Below are 20752 nucleotides of genomic sequence, written 5' to 3' on the forward strand. Positions count from 1 at the left end.
CGCCGACGCCTTAGGTTTCTTAGCTTGCTCTAATTCGATAGTCACAGTAATTATGCTTTTAAATGCTAGTCGAAATCAATTCGTTTTTAACAGTTGAATTGTTTAACTGCTTCGGAGCATACTGTTGTCCTAGATGTTTGATAGCACAACTATTCTCGCGATTCGCAGCGTGATACGCACAGATATCAGGACTTTTTAATTCGAGTTGATGGATCAAAAGCGCGATAACTTCGGTTATGGTCGTGATCAACACAGGAAAGATAATCTCATTCGGGTTTATAGACATTATAACCGAAATTCACGAGAGAAGTTCGGTCATAGTTAATGAAACTGACGCTTTACTGAATGCAATGATACAGAATATACTGAGTAATAGTAACATTTTCATTAATTAATTTATAATAAATAAATATAACTCAAGTCTTAATTGCGAATAACAACACTCACTCAGCATGAATCATATTACAAACAATTTATTTCTTATTCAATTAACCTTTAATTGGCATGTTGGCGTCACTAGAAACTTTTGTAGAACTTCATGTTTTCGTACGTAAATTTTAATCTACCGAAACTTTCTCGTATAAAATCCTACACAACTTCGTTCCCGCGATACATTCTTTCACAGAATTACAGTTGTAGATTGTTATCGAAGGGAAAGTCCCATGAAATTACGGTCAGAAAATTGGATCCGGAAAAGAAAGTTTCATAGAGTATTACAATGCTAACGAACTTAGCTTGTCCCATAATTATGATCTACATTTCTCATTTACTAAATTATACACTCTAAAGAAGTAAATGTTTATCAAGCACAATCAATCTGTTAATTCGTGTCTATTTAAAACCTCTTTATTTCTTTTCATTGATTTTATAACACGTTATTAATTATCCTGCTCTATAATGCTTTTCTTAAGATCTATCAATGGCAATCTTGAAATTGATTTTTACGGATAATTCTCGTTACTAGAAATTACATAAGAGATAATTGATCATCATTGGTATTTAGATATTAATTGATTTAAAGATCATCCTAAAACGTGTGATTAAATTAAACGAGTTACTCGAAAAGCTATTCTTATTCTTAATATTTATTTTAATTTGTTCAATACTGAAGAATCTTCGATGTTCATTGTATTTTAGTTACCTACGCTTTAGGTAAACCGTAGTTGCCTGTAAAAATTCTTCAGTCCTCGCGTACAACATATTACAAATTCCTCCCGTCGCATAGTTGGTACGAAGAGTATTAAGCGTTCGGGACAAAATTCATATCTCTTGAACCAGATCACTTTCAATTCTAATACCTCTTCAACATGAATCAAATTGGTTGCCATTTTTAAAGGATCGTTTGGTCTATTTTAGAGACGGTACTGTCATCTAATAAAACTTCCAAACCTGAAAGAAAATATACAAATTACCTAAGATTCACACTTCTTAAGAAAATTCCTCAAAATATCTACAATGAACTCACTTCCAAAATTTCTTCTAACATTTTATAAAAGGCTTGATATATTTCTTAACACTTTGACTGCCGCGTCATCCATATGCGAGTGACGGAACCCTTCGCTCACATTTGAAAATTAATTTCACGCCAATCCGTGTCTATTCCATCGTCTTAATTCTGAAAAGGTAATCGATGCCGTTTCTCAATTTTCATTCGATCAATAATCAAATACCTTAGTTTCCACAGACTTCTAAAAATGAAGATACTGTCGTACAGGACACCGCAATTCGGAGAATTCGGATCTTTTTTACGTTCGTCCATTGCTCGCCGCCAGCATTCGTCTAGGGTGTCCCGTGCGATTAGTTACGTCACTGTCGGCCATTGGTATACACCGGTAGTCCCTTAATGAGGAAGTTATTTTCATTTCGCCAGCCTCTGTGGGGCAATTAAACGTCCACCGTGTAAACATATAGCGACGACGCGAGACTGCGCACGTGTCTCGCCCCGTCTCAGCCGGCCCAGCGCCAGCAACGCTAGAAAGAGAGAAAGATAAAAAAAGAATTAAAGAGAGGAAGAGAAAGAGAGAGAGGGGGATTTGGGCTAGTCCCGGGAACAACATTTCCGATCAGCTGACCGGCACCGCGGTCCCTCTGTCGGCGAGTTTCCGTATACCGGGTGCAGCGATGCGATCTCTCGCTGGCGCATCTCTCGTATAGGTGCATATAGATCGCCGTGCATGTGTACGTCTTCTCGTGCGCTCACAATCAGGTCCCGCTAGCACAGCTATATCTAGCGGTATGGTGTTCGGTCAATAGCTGGCGGGACTGGCGCAGACGCGGCGCGGCGGAACAGCTGAGAGTGTGCGTTCGCCGCTTGTACATCCAACGGTGCTGTACCATTGGTGTACATCCGCGGAAGTGTCGTCGACTAGCGAGGAGTTTGCACGAGCGCGGACTGCACCGCGTTCCACCACGCACCGCATTGCCGTATTTTCGATGCAAACCGCGAACACGTCTTCCGCGGGACACGCCGTTCACGATCCTCGTCCGTCCCGTCCGCGTCGAATCCGACCCGAGATCCATAACGAGAGAGAACCCATTCCGATCCGTGTTCGGGCTCGAGGCATCGGCGGCGGGTTCGTTGCGTTTGCCAGAAGGACGCACGCGGACAAATAGCCCCGGACAGTGCGTACGACGCAACGCGGGTCGGCGGTCTTTCGCGGCTGTCACGGCGCCGCGATAAAGGATCCCTTACGGCGGATAACCATCCCAGTGGCGGCCGGACAGAATTTCATTGATCTTCCGAGCAGCTTCCGAGCAGCCTCCGAGAGGAACGATGTTGCGAACGTATTGACCGTTGCCAGCTTCCGGGGCTGCCCTGATTCTCGGCCGGCGAAAGTCGTCAGAGTCCTCTGTGGTGCGCGTAAAATGAAAATCGGGACGAGGATATAGGAGCTCTAGTCATAATTAGAGTTTCCGTTCGTGGGAGAAGACCCAATTCCCGAGTCGGTTTTTGCATGCGACTGTGAATCAGTAACGTGGGACAGTGGCGCCCCTCTACTGGACTGCTAGCTACGATAACACTCATCGCAGGTGTGACTTTTTCAAAAACCCGTTTTCTTTTCTTTTTACCTTTCTATCGAGTTTTAGACGGTTTTAGTAACGCTCGGCACAACGCTTTCCACGTCTACGGCAGTTTCGCCGTTGTAAACGTTTTATCGTTCGTTTTCCTGTGAAAACGTGGCCGACCGTTTCATCGCGCGAATCAAAATGGAACTGTCTGTCCCGTCTGTTGCGTCTTCGATAGAACGTAGCATCTTAAACGTCCCACCGAAATCAGGAAGCGACGCGCGTTCTTGCGATGCACGGGCCTCGCGCACACATGTATGTAGGTTACACGATTTACGAATACATACGTTCCTCTCTTGTCTCTTTCGATTCGCGTACAGATCGCGTCATGCTTTCGCCGACCGTCATCCCTTCGCGATACAGTCTCGAACTCTCGACGAGTTTTCGCTTTTGGCAATAAATATTTGGGAACACGGCGAAAGAGGACAGCCGAAAGAATCATCACGACATCTGTGAATTGTTTTCGGAGGTTCCATGGATTGCGTAACGCGCAGGGGGATTCGATCATTTTCGAGACATCGGCTGGGGCCAACCAGTCTTCTCTCTCAGTTTTCGAAGCTTGGAATAGTCTTTCCCTTTTTTTTTGTACCGCGTCGATGTTTGGAAAAAAGCCAGAAGAGATTTCGGCCAGCTTCGATGGGTGATCGGAACGAGTCTCGCGGTGATGCTCGATCGATAATGAATTATCCAGGTTGTAGAGAATCACGTTTGTCGTGCTTCGCATTAGAACGCGGATTAAGGTGTTAGCGACTTAGCGGATTCGCGTGTTCGATTAGATTCGTTTGCTCGATGAAGTACGGTTTAATCAGACGCAGGAAATTATGTAGAACCGCGGCGCGACGAGCCCCCGTGTTTGGCTAACGAATCGGCAGGGGAAACGGCGAGCGATCGCTGAAGATGACGAGGACACGCAACGATTTCTCGTAATATCTCGGAGGTTTTGTTGTTTCAGACCTCGCGGCGGCGTAGGGCCCGAGCCTCCGCACAGTAGCGACAGCGATGAATATACGTCGGCTCAGGGCCATCATCAGCAACCGGGTCATGGTCATGGTCAAGGACAAGGGGACGTCTACCACGTGCCTAAAGTCCACGTGTCGGGGCCGTCTAACAATAATGAATCCTTTTCCGACGTCAATGGGTGAGTCAAATATTTTTATTCCCGACGATGATCGCGTCCATCTGTTTGCCTTCGTACTTATCGCTATGCCGGTGAGGCGAATTGTGAAGGTGTTCTTCTTGTGCAACATTCTGAATACATTACATTTTCAACACACGTGCACTGGCCACGATTGGCCATTTCTTACTGGAACTTGTTCTCGCGGTTGGGCCATGGCCGTCATCCGGAGATTCTAGAATGGTCAATCAATGGCAAAATGTTCTCGATACGTAACAAATTATTATAAAATATATATATAATTATAATAATAATAATTATTAAATTAAATTATTATTATAAAATATTATATATTATTATAAATATATTATAAAAATATTATTATAAAATATATGTATATAATTATTATAATAATAATTATTGAATTAAATTATTATTATAAAATATATATATAATTATTATAATAATAATTATTGAATTAAATTATTATTATAAAATATTATATATTATCATAAATACATTATAAAAATATTATTATAAAATATATATATAATACGTGACAAATTTATTACAAAGCTAATAACTTCTGTTACGAAAGTAGTGTACTCTCGCGTGTATAATATTCAGAGATAACTTTTACACGCTTCCCTATAGGACCAAGATACTTTTCTCCGCAGCTGCCCTTTAACGATCATACACAACCTTGACACACAGCGCTATAAATACGTTACGTGTCGCTCTAATTAAAAAAGCAATTAATAATCGTGGAATATATCCTTGTAACTTCCACCTGGAACCAAAGGTACTTCGTCATGCCGTGTTGTAAACAAAATGCAGCGACGCCAGCATCAAACGTCTTTACAGATAAACCAGTTATCCATGCGACCCGCCGTAAACACGTATGCACGTCGCTCTGTCTCTCTGTGAATCAGAAATTACACGAGCTGAAACATGGATACATTGATGTGCCCTGTGCTTAAGTAAATTCCAAAGGGAGACCTTTAGCATTTTTCCAGCGTTACTTTTCAAATATTAAAAAGATACGTCAGAGTGGTAGCTTACGACCTTGTACCAGACTGCGGATCTTCGTGCATTGCATGAGTTTTCTGCATCTGTTATGAGCAACAGGAGCCACTTTAGAATTTCTTTCTTTCTTTCTTTGCTAAACTTTTTCGCTTTCTTCGGTGTTTCAAATTGTCGCTACCCGTTTTTGTCGTAAATCCAAGGAAATTCACGGTCTAATAATTACGGTAACATTTCCATATCCGCGAAACATTTGTCCGAACCGCGAGATAAAATCCTAGAAACTCTACTAACTTTCTACGACACTTATCTTGTACTTGATTAGCAAACTTTTCACCGTGCAAAAGCTGATAAAAATTATTTCATTTCTTTTCGCGGAGCACGGGCAATTAAATAATGTCATTATGCACTGTAATGTTAGTCTCATTCTGGTATTGGAATATTGTTTTCTATACATTCAACGATCCCCAGAAATGTTGTATTTCACGTGAACTTTTTTAGATCGACTTTTGGCCAGTTGTTCGGATAAAATACTCCATTGTGCGCCGTACGGTGCATCATCGACGATTTTAATTTGCGTATTAGCCGGGGCGCGAATAAATTTCGCGCGCATGTAATTGAACTGCCGTGTTGTATTAACTCGATATAATCTGATCGAAACGTTTACCGGCGTTGATAAGTATTTCCAGCTGCGCGACATCTTATCGCGCGTACAAACACACGGATTCTCATGTTCTGCATTATACGATGCGTATGTTTTCGGTGAGGCTGGTGACGGTTTAACGTTTACGCTATATCCTCTATAATAAAGAAATGCGATTCCGTCGAATCACGTAAATTGTGCCAAACAGACGCGAGTTGAGTGCCGTGTGGGTGTAATCACGTTCCCGGTGCAATTAATTCGATAGTTTTCGAGGGATTTCCTGATAACTGGCGAAGTATTCGGTGTCGGATTATTTGCGTCGTAAAGTTACTTGAGCATGCTGAAGGATCGTTAAATGCCATGGAGATGATTAGAGAGGTAAGGCATAATGATTCATGCGACACATCCTTATTATATGTACAATGTTATAGTTATATTAAATGACAAGCTCACGGTTTAGTATGCGAGAAACGTGTTTCAAACGTAACTTTCTTTAACGAGAAAGGAGCTTGAAAATCTCCTTTAACCCTTTGACATTACCGTCTTCGTCGCAGTTACTGTAATTAGACATTTTTCGATTGCAATAATTTCTTGGAAGGGAAAGAAAATTGATGCTTATTGTGTGCCTAAATTTGCTCGTATGCTTGAATATTGATGACAAGAGATTAGAATTTTATTCCAATTTCAAAGGACAGAATAACACATCTATACTCGATTAGTTATTGTCAGAAATTTTCATGACGCGTCGGACACGTCAAAATACGTCAAGGGGTTAAAGGGATTGAGAAATACGTCTTTTCGAAATAGCCTTTTCCAGACTTGTCATCGTTTTTCTGTCCTTGAATGCCTTTCATTTAATTTGATTTCCGCGGCGTCTACACTTGTATAGATTAAGAAATGTTTTGCATTCTTCGTGTCTGGCAATAACAACAGTCGGAGTCATGTTTGTCGGCAACAGGCTTTTCGTTCGAACGTTCTATCGCTTTAACTTTAAAGAAAACCATTGTTATTCCTTAACAACGTTGGGTACTTACGTTCTTTAAATGTTAATTAATAGAATTGCCAAGTGAAAAATGTTACTTTGATGTGTAGATTTTTAATATGCAACTGTAGCATATTTATAGCTAGACTATGGATCCTTATGCAAAATAAAAATTGTCATTAATTATAAGAAACCTAAGTTCGATGTCTTTTCTCTTATTAACAATTGCAGCAAGTTCTCGAATTCTTTTAAAGCTCTTAAAGGAGTTTCGTATTCGATCTGTTCATTTTTATCATAAATGCATAAAATCTGTGCTCTATTTATAACACAACGTGAGAATGTTATCAGAAATTATCTTCCTTATATCTGTCGGACGATATTTCGAATTATCACGGTATTAACTTTCGAGATCCATCAAACGGTGCTTTACATTTCATGTTATTGCACGTACTCGGAACAGCTACATCGATGAATATTGAATACACCTCGTCACGTTTTGCGTTACTAATTAATTCATAACACTAAGTATAATCACTGACACGTTAATTAGTTTACGAGCGACAGAAGTCATATTTAAACATTCATTTTACGCGACAGTAAATAATTTCTTGAAATGTATTGTTGAAAATTTGTTGGAAGAATCGGTCAACTTGCATCAAGAATTTCCATCTTTTTTCGCTCGTTAGTTATATTAAAAATTAAGCCTTTTGTAGATCGCGTTCACTTTTTTTCACTGCATATTAATCCTTTCGTAGATCATATACACTGTTCATAGATTAATAAATAATTATTGGAGATGAATTATCTGTAATGACATTTTATCAATAAACATATCGCATTCGCATTAAAAAATTGAATAAAAGACGGACAATTTTCACGTGTGGAAAGGTTAATTTTATTTGCAAAAAGGGCGAGCACGGTCTACAAAAAGGATGAATTTTTCGTGCAAAACCTTCATAACACCGCTAAGCGAATATTGCGAATGCAATATTCGGATGCCCTGGAAATGTGCTAATTATGTTACACGTAATCGATACTTGCCTCACGTAATATGGATTTTCCACTAATTAATACCTTCGATTATATATACTCATCATTTGCAGTATGCCATTCAGGTTGCCCGGATTAAACGTGCGATTTCCAACAGTAGAAATTTCCGAACCAGAAGCAAATTGGATGTAAGCGTCGTGTAATTACGAAAGTGCGATGAGAATACTCTAATACGTACTAATTGAGGGATCGTTTGGATGCCGATAGACACTTCTTGCAATTTTGCAAAATCGATGGAATCGAGAATGCAGGGAGAATTGAGTTTCGTTAGGAACATTGTTAAAAAATACTTCATACTAATTACAGTAGAGGGTGGTCGGAGATTTTGTACGATTCGTACCCGCTGAAACCCCTGTGGCGACCAACCTCGGAACCGCAAAGGAGGGCCCGGGAACTTTTACGAACGCATCCGGTGCGTCCACGTGCATACACTACCATTCAAAAGTATCCGGACACTTATTCGTTAGCCGACGTCACCGAAATATCTTGCAAATGGATTGTTCAAAATAGTTTCTAATTATAATGCGATTAATCTGTTTGACAATAGTTCTTTTATAACGGTCAAAAACTACAATAATGTAAGACGTTCTTTTGACATTATTATTTAAAAGAAGATTACCGAGCTTCTCTTAGATCACAGTTCAGCCATCGAAAAGCTTGTTAGTAAGCATCCAGTAAAAAGAAGTGTTAAAATTGACGCCTGAGATAAATCGTTTTATTTATCATTGTATTTTTAAGGTTGACAAACGCGAGATGAGAACGTTGCTAATTAAAATTATGGGACGAAACAACTGGAAATGTTACAGCCATGCGTTCAAGATCTGAAAAAACAGCTGTAGGGATTAATATAATTGAACGAAATATAACATAAATATTTAATCGGATATAAATTGGAGAAGAGATTAAACTCAGATTTCCATGGGAGAATCTGTTTCCAAGAGAATCTGAATATTCATCGGACACGCATGCGTAAGCATTTACAAGGAGATGTTGCAAATCATGGTCAGACATGTTAGTCGATACCTGGGCAGTAGCCACGGATACTTGACGAATATATGAGGCGTTTATAAACGGTGATAACAAATTAATATCGTGCAATTTGAATTAACAGTATACTTAATTAAAAAATAATTCTATTGTTGTAGCATGTATGCGGTAATCGTTGGAATTTTGCTAGGTGTCCGGATACTTATGAAGGGTAGTGTATCTGCAATATAACCCATCGTCTAACATTAGTGTGTGGGATCAATTGCAGACAGAGTGGAGCAATAGAAACAAATGAGACTATAACAAACAGCGCATAATGTACGAGATTGATCTCAGGATACGATCGCTATGCATTCTGCTTTAGCTAAGTATAAATGGAAACGTGAAACAGAATTTGCAAACGTATACCAGATGCATTCGGTTTTCTTCAAACGAAACCGAACGCTAGGTTTAGGAGGTACTAAAAAATGCTATTTTATATTGCTTTGTGAATATAACAAGCACATATTTGTTCACATTTGTAGCGACTTTTATTGTAATATACGCTCACACCGACGAAAGTTATATTTCTCAATATTTTGGCTTCGAAGATAAATATACGAAGTAATGAAGATGAAGAGAAGTAAAACAAAAACTACGAAACTAAAATAAGAATCGAACGATTCTAAATGAATAAAATTAATATCTTCGTTGACGCGATACAATTTGTATCCTGTGCAGAAGGTTTCCTATACTCAAAAATGTGCATCTGTGTATGCACATCTGTGTATGCCCGACGAAACAGATTCGTTGAATAAATTCTTCCTAAATGTATCTTTAGAATATTAATAATCGTAAATCAAAGAATGTTTAACGTGTTGAATAGACGGGTTCTGTAAACCTAGTTGTTAAAGTCTGCTTTCGTATGACAAATAATTTCACCCTGATTCACACATACAAAATTCCACCGTACGCTCGCAATGAAAGTAACACGCTTCAATCGAAGACGATATCTGCGACATCCGTCAATTAAGTATTTGATCAGTAAACATCGGTTGATAACTAGATAGATCGATAAATGGTAGCGAAGGAAAAGCGTCGCGGTCAATAGATTATTTTTACGAGCCATTTTTAGTATCGATTCGATACCGTTTTTACCGAGCGAGTGTTCCGAGAATTTGATGTTCTCTTTTAATCGATGATAATATTAATGGCGGTTGGAAACGATGAAAACTTGCTAGCCTGTTTTCTCGCGAACAACAATTGCGTGTACCTACGTGCGGTACCGTACACCGTTATACATCGTCGAGCCGATTTCCCATTAGTAAATAAGCTTTCGGGATTGGTCTTTTATTTTTAGATCAACTTTTATACACCCAAGGTTGTGGCATCTGTTAATCTATAAATAAGTCGCTCGGAAATTCCTTTTTCACCGATGTATCGATTCGTCCTACGAGCTTTCGATTCACCGGCTATAAATGTGTTAACGTTGCTCTTGTTTGGCTCCGTGAGAACGGAAACGTGAATGGATTTCATGAACCAGCTCGGCAAATCGGTAATCCCATAACTTCGATTAGGTAGACTTACCAATGCGATCTTATTAACACTTTATTTACTGGAAACCTATCGGTAAGCTTTTTAACGACCGAATTATTCCTACAAGAAGCTGAATAATCGTTTTAAAACACGTTATTGCATCATATTAATTCACATAATTTGTTGAATTATGAGTTAGATCGTTGTCGCTTTCGTGCTATTTATTAAGAAATACTCAACCGTTTTATTATGTTATGCAATCAAAAGAGATAGACCATTGTTATCTTGCACGAAGATCTGCGAATTTAGTAAATAACGTCCGAGTTATACAAATGTTCGAGTAGTAGAAAATTACGAACGAAACAATTATCCAGATTTATATGAAATAGTAACAATAGATCTATCTAATCTATCTATCTAATTTAATTTAATTAAGTACTAATCGAGTTAAAACACTAGTCCACATAAAATCTAGAAAATGGCGATAATAACATTGGTTTTTGCTGAAACAAGTCGTCAGGTTAATCGAAGAATACCAAAAATCTGGATATTTATAGAATAATCTGGCGATCAGCATATGGCCTTGCTAATATCTATAGCTCCTAGAGCTAATTAAGTAGCGATGTCAGTTCATGTATAGGTTCATGGCATTCAGTCCTAGCAAATTAATGTTAAGGAACACGCAACAGAATATCTATTCTAAATCTGAATATCCGTGACCAACCATCTTCAATTGCCTGTAATCTTGTCTTACAATAGCTGTTCCCGTGTTGCATTTACCAATCGCAGCACAGCGATTCGAATCGACGATCTTGAAAACCGAAAAGTATTTTTCGACACGAGTACATAACTCTTGTTTTTCGATTTACGACGAAACCCGAAAGATTACGACCTGCATAAATACGATTTAAGCAAAACCGTCGTACGTCGAAGACACTGAAAAAGTAATTGTAAACTTTCGTGACGGAAAATTGTAAAAAAATTGATATCGTCGAAATCTTGAAAATCAACAAACCGAATATCGAAACATTATTTTTGATTTAACGAAACCCCCCGTTGCGAATAGGATTCGATTTTATTAACGAATTTTTTATTAGGCAGCGTATTTTTGCTTGTCCGCGGAAATGGAAATGTTTCTGTATCTAATTAATAAAATGTCTGATCACCCGAGGTTCAATAGAGCAAAACGTTTAATAAAGTTGAACGAGGTTACTGCACATTATCTTGAATCATCGGATCCATTAATGAAATGAGCGAACTTTCATACGATTCCAGCTTCCATAAATTGGTTAGTAACAGCCTACTTTGCATCGTCCTCTACGGTCGGGATACGTATTAGTTATTCAGGAGAAAAGAATTTTGACTCGTGAGAAGAACGTAAGAACATTTGAGAACAGCGTATCATTCGATTCTTGTACAATGAACAATTAACTTGCCTCACGTTCGACGGTTTATAATAATTAGACCGCGGATTTTTACGCAGAATAAAAATTACGCTGATTATGAGATACAGGATGTACATAAATATTTATTTTGATAAGTTAACAATCATGTAGTATCTTGAAATTCTTTAAACTGTTTTTACCGTTTCGCATTCGATTTATTCATTTTTATCATGAATGCGTAAAATTTTAATTACTAATAGAATTGTTACTACTAATTAGAATTGTTGGTAGTATTATTATGATAAAAGACAAAATGACACGACACTCTTAGATGATCGTTCATTTGATTAATAAGAACGACGAAAAGCGTGGTCTGTGAGTTCTATCAATTTAGAAATCTTTTATTCCACTTCGTGATTCATGTTAACTACTCTATGGAGATCTCCAACTAATCATCGTCATTATCGTGAAAAAGAATGTGTTCGTTTGCAACATGCTGGTGAAAACTAATTGTAATTGATGATAATCGGATGGTAATCAAATTTGTCACGTGTGGCACGTAGAAAGTGTGTTAATTTCATTGAAATAAAATAACCAGCATCGTTTATGAAACGAGGAACGTAAAATTAAAATGGCAATTGCGTTAAGTGCGCGCTTAAAAGTGTTACCGCTAGTTAGTATAAATTATTAATAGGGTCATTTATAATTCTATTTATCAATCTTTTCCAACGTATATTTTATACTACCTCTGGACACGTTTTCTAAAAACGTTAATGGAACGTGTGTCAAATGAAATTAATTGTCAGAAACTGCATAGTGAAAGCCGATGCCAGCCGTTCGAGCATTAAGCGCTATAAAGACAGACGTAACAATAAATAATCTTAACGGTTACTGCAATTTTTAAAAACGCGGTCGTCGATAAGAAACGCAGAACTAAAGGTTTCTGGCATATCCGTCGCGCCGTTTCGCGGTTCCTGCGCTCGCACGTGATTATCTTCGCGTTCGCACGGTTTTTTTTATTGCGTATTTGTCTTTCATCCAAACATTCCGCTCCCTGTTTGCCTGAAATCACGTTGTCTCGAGAACCAAATGGTATTCCCACGCTAGGGAGGAATTTGCACGACGACGCGAGTCTTGCAAGCCTGCAATTATATTCGGAACTTTGGATTAGCAACGATTTATTAATCGAGCATACTTTATTTCAAGATTTTTCTTTCGAGAATTTTATCCAAAAAATTGTAAGTGGAGTGTTCGCGTAAGGGAGGTTTCCCTAAATTTCGATTTTCGAGGTAATTCCGTGGATCATGCAAAATGGGACAAGCATCATTACAGTTGTATCATCAGCTGTCCCTTACCACGTAGACTTTTATTATAGGGTTTCTTAATGTTAGCTTTTGATATTAAGGTTAATCGTTCTGATCCAGTTTTAGTCAATTATTGCACTTCTAGACCAGGCTCCTGACTGTCGCTATTGCGTAGACGTGTGCTCAAGATTATCGGATTTCGTTTCGAGAAAATACTTTTAGGATAATATCGCGCTGTCTATCACTGTCCTTATTACCGGTGGTTTTCATTATTTACAAGCCTTACGACGGACAACATTTACATATATTTCGGAATCGTTTCTGGAGCGTTTGATCATAAGATCACATATAGTTACAGTAAGAAACTGTAACTGATTCTGATGTTTATCGTTAACTGCATCGAAATTGGCAAGCTATTATAATAATCTATTATACAAATACAATTAATTGTATTATCAATTGGGAATATTTAGTAAAGGAGTTGCAGAAGAAAGAATTTCTGTATCTTCAAGCATATTGGATTTTTCTCGCTCATCACGTATTTCCCTAATTTATAATATTAGTAGCAGATTCTAATAATGTGTAACATCATTATAAAATTCTAATAATGTACAATAATATTGTAAAATTCTAGTAATATACAATAATATTGTAAAATTCTAATAATGTACACTAAATGTATGAAATTCTAATAATGTATAATAATAGTATGAAATTCTTATCGTTTATAATAATATTCTAAAATTCTAATAATGTGTAATAATATTATCAAATTCTAATAATGTATAAGAATATTATAAAATTCTAATAATGTACAATAATATTGTAAAATTCTAGTAATATACAATAATATTGTAAAATTCTAATAATGTACACTAAATGTATGAAATTCTAATAATGTGTAATAATATTATCAAATTCTAATAATGTATAAGAATATTATAAAATTCTAATAATGTACAATAATATTGTAAAATTCTAATAATATACAATAATATTGTAAAATTCTAATAATGTACACTAAATGTATGAAATTCTAATAATGTATAATAATAGCATGAAATTCTTATCGTTTATAATAATATTCTAATAATGTGTAATAATATTATAAAATTCTAATAATGTATAAAAACATCATAAAATTCTAATGATTCGTGATGAAGCTCTGTCGCTATTTTGTTCGCTGCAGCTCGAACATCGCAAACAATCGTTTCAAGAGTAATGGTTCCTTGTACGCGGATTCATGGTAGACATAAAGCTTCGGCAAATATCAAGAATCGTGTTACTGATTTAAACCAGAGTTCACGAGAAACCTGCTCCGACTTACACGTACACAGACGCACATATGCATACGCAAACGGAATGATAAGGCCGTGATACCAGCCATTGCAAACAACGCTTTTTCTTTCTAGCGTCTCGTTGTCACATTTCCTTCGTTACTATTCCCGGCTAAATGGCGTATTACTCGTAAATCTTTAACTTAAGTTGCATCTCTTATCTGCTCGGTTTTCTTACGTGGCGTGTGAAGGTTTTCGGAAAATGTTTTCACTCCGACAAATCCTGTGCTATTTTCGAGGCATGGTGAACATCGGTGTGGATGTAACTCAATGTTACTTATTTATATTCTCCTCGATTTAATCGATTTTGAACCCCTGCTGTGCCATTTTCTACGCTGTTACAATGATTCGAACCTTTTCGATTGTAATAATTTCTTCGAAGACAAAAAAAAATTTATATATTATATTACATTATATTATATTATATTATATTGTAGTATATTATATTATATTATATTATATTATATTATATTATATTATATTATATTATATTATATTATATTATATTATATTATATTATATTATATTATATTATATTATATTATATTATATTATATTATATTATATTATATTATATTATATTATATTATATTATATTATATTATATTATATTATATTATATTATATTATATTATATTATATTATATTATACATTGTCATATATATTACATAATTATTTAATAATATATTATTTATAATTGGCACTGAGATCATATAGGAAATTGTGTGGCGTATGGAATTGCGTAATCATAAACTTCTAGAAGAGCATATGTATGAAGATTCTGCAGTTTCGCACAAACTACCATGCACACACGAGTTACGTAATACATCACACCGCTCGCTATACCGTTTTAGTGTGAATCGTCGCCAAAGTGATTGCATTATGTGAAAAGTTTTGTCCAGAAAGTTCCTGTGAAATCAAATTCGGATTGCGCAGCTGGAGATATAAGCAATGCGGAGAGAAGGTCTTTCTCGATTTTACTATTAATTGCAGATTTAATCCTCACTCTGTATTTTATATTTTACTTATCGTTTTATTTTATTTTATTTGATCAATTATTCTATCCTATTTGATTTATTATTCCATTTCATTCGCTTATTTCACATCTTAAGTTAATTAACAACGAACTGTAAAGAATAGATATCTGTCATTAAAAAGTTAACGCGATATCGACTTAAACAATGTCGACTCTGTGTACGTTATCGTACTATAACTGCCGGGTCTTCGACGACCCCGTTACGCACGTAAACACACGCCAAAGATAATTTATTAGTCCATAAAGTACTAAAAGCAGCAATGAAGCAATGCAATTGTCATCAGAGTTTCGATAATAAATTCATTACGAGATAAGCCTGTTTTTACAATTGACTCGACGGTAGAAAAGAAAAGAAAAGCGATTTATATGTATATTGTATTTGTATTTTATGCCACGTCAGCAACATCAAAAAATTAATAAAATTACAATATTTTCTTCGATCAAACTAAAATTGAAGATTAAATTGTACAACTTTATTATAATGTATCATAATGTGTATAAGTTGCATAGATTTGTTATAACATGACTCAATTATTCTGTCCGCAATCTTACGCATTGCAAATCATTAAGATGTAACAAACTAAAACAACAATTAATTTTGAAATCCAAGTGAATAATTCTGTCACGCGCGCAATGCGTGACGTTGCAATCAAAGTGTTAAAAAGCTCTCCAAATCCTTCGACTCAATTTGAAAATGATCACGCGTTTCAGAATTTGTCCGAACAGCAACATTACTCGCTGTATCTAAAATCCACCACCATAAAACTGATCGTCGACAACTGAATTCGCTGTATCGGCCTGCCGCCGTGGTATCTCGATCGTGCAGATTAGATTGCACGAGACCGTTTCTCTTCGCAAAATCGATATACATACCACTTTGCCTCTGGCTCGGCGAGACCGCGCGCGACAACAACCGATATTGCAACGAATAAAAACCGTGGGACCGGGATAATTTAAAGGAGCTCGTTACCCAGCGTGCTATATTTCCCTCGTATAACGACGCGGGGCGACGCGCGACACGCGCGGATAACAGAAAATTTCGCCCGTGGAAGTCACTTAGGCGCTTTCAATTGCCGTTCGTCTTTCTCCCGTCGCTCGCACGGTGCCGCAAATGAAGTCCCATTGCGTGGAAGCACGTGTACCGCATACAGGTGTGCACGTGCCCGACATGTAGATGCGTATCTGAACGAGAATGGAAGCAGTGCATCGGCGTTCCGCGTTCTGTTGCGTTGCGCTCGCTCTTTCCGCGGATCCGCTCGAGAATCCGCGGCCGAGCATCGGAACCGGGAAGACGAGGAACAACAGCCGGAAGGCCCGCAATTAATCCGACAGACAGCGGCGAAGCCTCGTGCGACAACCGACATGGATTTGCGTCACATAGAATTGGCTTCCTATCATATTTCTATCGATCTGATCTAAGAAAGACGTCGTCGACGGCAGTGCTCGCGAGCGGAAGCCGCCAGGTCGGAGAGCAGGAAATATCGACGTCCTGCTTTTAATCAAACGGTACACCCGTCAGGAAACGTGGCTAGCTTTTCGATATTTTCAGTGGATCGTTTGTCGATCGAGTTGCCGCGAACTTGTCGTTTTTTGATAACACCGACACAAACCGACAGATATTTGAATTGAAATGCTCCTTGTGAAATATATCTGCAACGACGTCGTAGCGACTTTTTTTTGCGTTAATTATAACTTTTTTATTTCTCGACGATCCTCGAGGTTTCTAACGTTCTTGCCGTTTTGAATTACAGCCATGCACTTTTCTTATAAGTGCATAAAATCCGCTGTCTAATTATTAGATGTGGAATTCGGTAGCTTTTTTAAACGAATTCAGTATTTATTTATGAATCGATCATGCGTCTGTTACTCTTCGAAATAGTCTTCCATTATTTTCGATGACTTTGATCCAGCTTTCAGGCAACTATCGAATTCCTTGATGAAAAAACAGATGATTTTGATGCAATGAATTCGTCAATACTTGTTTGCACCTCTTGCAATGTTTGGAAATTCGAGTTTGTTAAATGACAAAAGATTGAAAGAATTTCGGAGCATCACCGTATTAAGTTCATTTTATTGAAATCGTTGACGAAAGGGCGTCAATTCTATGTGGCGTTTGCACAAAGATTTCCAGTCTAATCATCGCAGATAAATTTAGAGTCGCACAGTTTTAATTGGTTCTGGGTCAGAGACGGAAGTCCTCCTGTGAAAAACATGAAAATCTTTACTGGAGAAGCGTGACGTAACTTCCCGAGCTAACCCGATTTCCGGATAAATTGGAAATTGTGATGTTCTGCGATGGAAAACACGTAGGTCGAAGTAATTACAAACTGGTTTCAAATATCCAATTGTAGGGAGACAGGCAGCAACGTAATATTAATTGGGTTTTCTCGTGCCACGAATTATTTGCTGCGATCTCTGAAATTGTATCCGGTCTTATACTTGTTCATCAAAGTTGTTGAGGTGTCAATTTACCTAATTCTGTCTTCGTAACTAGCATTATCCGTGAAAATGGGCGCAATCTCGAGATTCGTTGCACAATGCACCGGAGAGAATATGTTGCAATTCTTCCAATATCAAGTAATTTTCTCTTGAGATTGTTTTTGCATCGTGTGTGCAAAAAGTTATTAAGAACGTGCAATGTTTTAGACAGATAATTTGCAGCTTGTTAGGAACGAGTTTCTTGACGTTCTAATCGATGTTTTCTGTATTACAATACAGTGGTGTGGATAATTATAGACTCAAAGTAACTTTTACATTTTTATTGATATTTAGACAAAAACTTAACGATATATCAGTATTTGTACATTTCTATTTTCTGTTATTTTTAATATAGGAATATACTTATAATATATTTTTATATTTTTATATATAATATATTTTTCTTGGCTTTTGTTTAAATATTTGTAAAAATATAAAAGTTACTTCGAGCCTATAATTACGCGCGTCACTGTACCTCCCGGTTTACAACACTTTCGGGATCACAATACGACACGTAATAAATTTTGGATTTAGAATGCCTCGTCTTGAGTTCGTACCCCAATACATAAATACCGATTTAAGCTAAGAATAAGAAAAGGAAGAAAAGGCCCGGATGACTACCCTGTTGACATCGTGTGGCTGATTAGTCACGTGGATGCGAATCCTTGGAGTGTAAACTGTTGACAAGAAAACAAATGAGTCACTGTGGACAGTGAGACAGACCTTGATAATAGGGCTGGTCATCCGACCGTAAATTCTCTTCAATTATCCCTCAGCTTGTAAACAAAAATGAACAATTTGAATTTATTTTAATTATTTTTTTTTTTTAATTATTCGAGCCTCGCGGCTCGTTTTTATAGTCGCCGATTGTCAACAACTAAAAATCCTCTTTCCAAATTGTCCATTTCTCTTTACATATTATGCAACAATTAGAGAGAATTTACTGCATTGTATATTATGTTAAATTGTCGCAAAATTTGTGACATTTCGCGAGAAGTTAGCCAACAAAAGAAGCTTTTCTTTTACGATGTCGATGGCATTCGCGTTATGTTATTAGACGAGTCTTAAGCCGAGAAACCTTATAGTGATCAGCATTGGAAGTGTTCGTTAGCTAACTACGCTAATTGCTAACTATTACTTACTTACACCAAGGTTATTACATGTTCTTTCATATTCGAAATAGAGAACGCGTACTATTTCATATTTGCGGTGTTTCTTTGAAATGTCGGCACAACTCTGCCATTGAACATTTTCAACGATTAAATACGCAACGCTGTTTATCTTACTTAGTAAACATTGGAACAATTCTCCCAGCAATCCTGTTCACGGTTTTGATCGAATATTTTCTGCCAGAGCTTGTAAACCAATCGATGATCGTAGATACGAGTTTACCGGTTGTCACAGTTACTACACAGTTTGTTTATAAATCGATACCTTTCGTTATTGTTTGCACGCCGAACCATGAAAAGTAGGTATACGATGCATCATATATCGAAACGAGATGCATAAAACCAATACACAAACCAACCAATATGCAAACGACATAATAACAGGCATGATCGATGCAGGTATCACGACTCTGTTCTTACCTATCACCGTTTCGCGATGTTTATGCTAATCACCAGCTCGTAAACAAATTACGAAAAGCTAAAATTAAGTAAAATTACGTAATTTAGTAATTGCCCACAGTTCAAGTTGTCTCGGAAAAGAATTTTATTTTGCATTATTCTAACCAGGAAAAATGATGTTGCACGCTGTAGAACGACTGCCTACACACGCATATCGTAACAATACGTTCTCCCGTTCCGTTGCAACATTTTTCTGTGGTTCCAGTCTTTTACGCGATACCGTTATCAGACCTATAAAATGCTTGAATTATAATATTCATACGCGAACGTATCCGCCATTTGCCCCTCTCGCCGCAGATAATGCCCGTGCCGCGAATGTTAATATGATTTTTACGTGAACACGTACGCATCGTCGCGGTCATACTTCGTTAAAGAAGATAACGATTACTGACGACGTTGAAAACACTTTCCCTCAGTAAGTTCGAAAGATCTCATCTCTTTTTAGTCGGACAAAAGTCATCAAGTCGCGAAGTATCGAGGAAGCCGCGGCCCCGGGATATATGTTCGATGGTCGGCTGCATTTTTTTAAAATCAGGTAAACACGCATTATGCACGTAGATACATAGGCACGCGCGGATTATGTGTCAAAACGCGGCATAAAACGAGATATGGAACTGGTGTACCCCGATAGAAGTTGCAAGTAATCGAGCGCGGATCTTTGTGCAAAATGAAAATCGTCTAAGTTAATTGGTGAGAAATATAAATTAATCGAGACCTGGATACACATTTCGAGAGCCAGCATTTCAAAAGCGCCGTCTAGTTTCCGAGTTACCGATTATTGTTCGTCTGACTCTTTTTGATCATTTACAACCGTAATTAGAGCGTGTTTGAGTTCGTTGGAATTAATTTGACGACGGCCGGCCATAAGACCGGTCATCGATGTGTTAAGAATATGCACAACTTACGGTGTGGATGTAACAATTTACGTTTCGAGTATAACAACGTACACAGAAAACCTGTTGTTTGCACAAGGAACGTATGATTATTTCTAACGCTGGACGTGTCAGTATTTCGGTTCATTTCTCGTTTACAGAGATGAGGTCATCCATTGTTTGTACGAAATTTTTTTGTTTCATCTGACTTTCCAAATATACTAACGAAGTTTGTTGATTTTCCCGCGGAACATCCTGTGCGTAAATTACAACGTTTTTCCGTTGAGACGTAGGAATGCCGTGTTTCTCGGGCTGTTTCCACAATGGGCTT

At 37.4% G+C, this 20752-nt stretch overlaps 1 protein-coding gene and 1 long non-coding RNA gene across 7 annotated transcripts in view; one reads left to right on the forward strand and one right to left on the reverse strand.

The window, feature by feature from the left end:
- LOC117229568 (uncharacterized) overlaps positions 1-20752 on the forward strand; it is a 107245-nt gene that overhangs the window by 12984 nt on the left and 73509 nt on the right. For all 5 annotated transcript variants that reach the window (XM_076520188.1, XM_033486117.2, XM_076520189.1 and 2 more), the window contains one exon: positions 4019-4204. In XM_076520188.1, coding sequence (XP_076376303.1) covers positions 4019-4204 — 186 coding nt within the window. The remainder of the gene's footprint in view (positions 1-4018; positions 4205-20752) is intronic.
- LOC117229575 (uncharacterized) lies at positions 322-3435 on the reverse strand. Of its 2 annotated transcripts, XR_004492586.2 has the most exons (4): positions 3070-3435; positions 1671-1971; positions 1466-1615; positions 322-1389 (listed from the first exon to the last, which is right to left on the reverse strand). It is a non-coding gene; the product is annotated as an uncharacterized LOC117229575 (long non-coding RNA). The 2 variants fall into 2 exon arrangements; XR_004492584.2 differs by lacking the exon at positions 3070-3435 and having other exon boundaries at positions 1671-3018.

This window comes from Megalopta genalis, chromosome 3 (assembly GCF_051020955.1).
Source record: "Megalopta genalis isolate 19385.01 chromosome 3, iyMegGena1_principal, whole genome shotgun sequence".
In the NCBI taxonomy this organism is placed as follows: domain Eukaryota; kingdom Metazoa; phylum Arthropoda; class Insecta; order Hymenoptera; family Halictidae; genus Megalopta; species Megalopta genalis.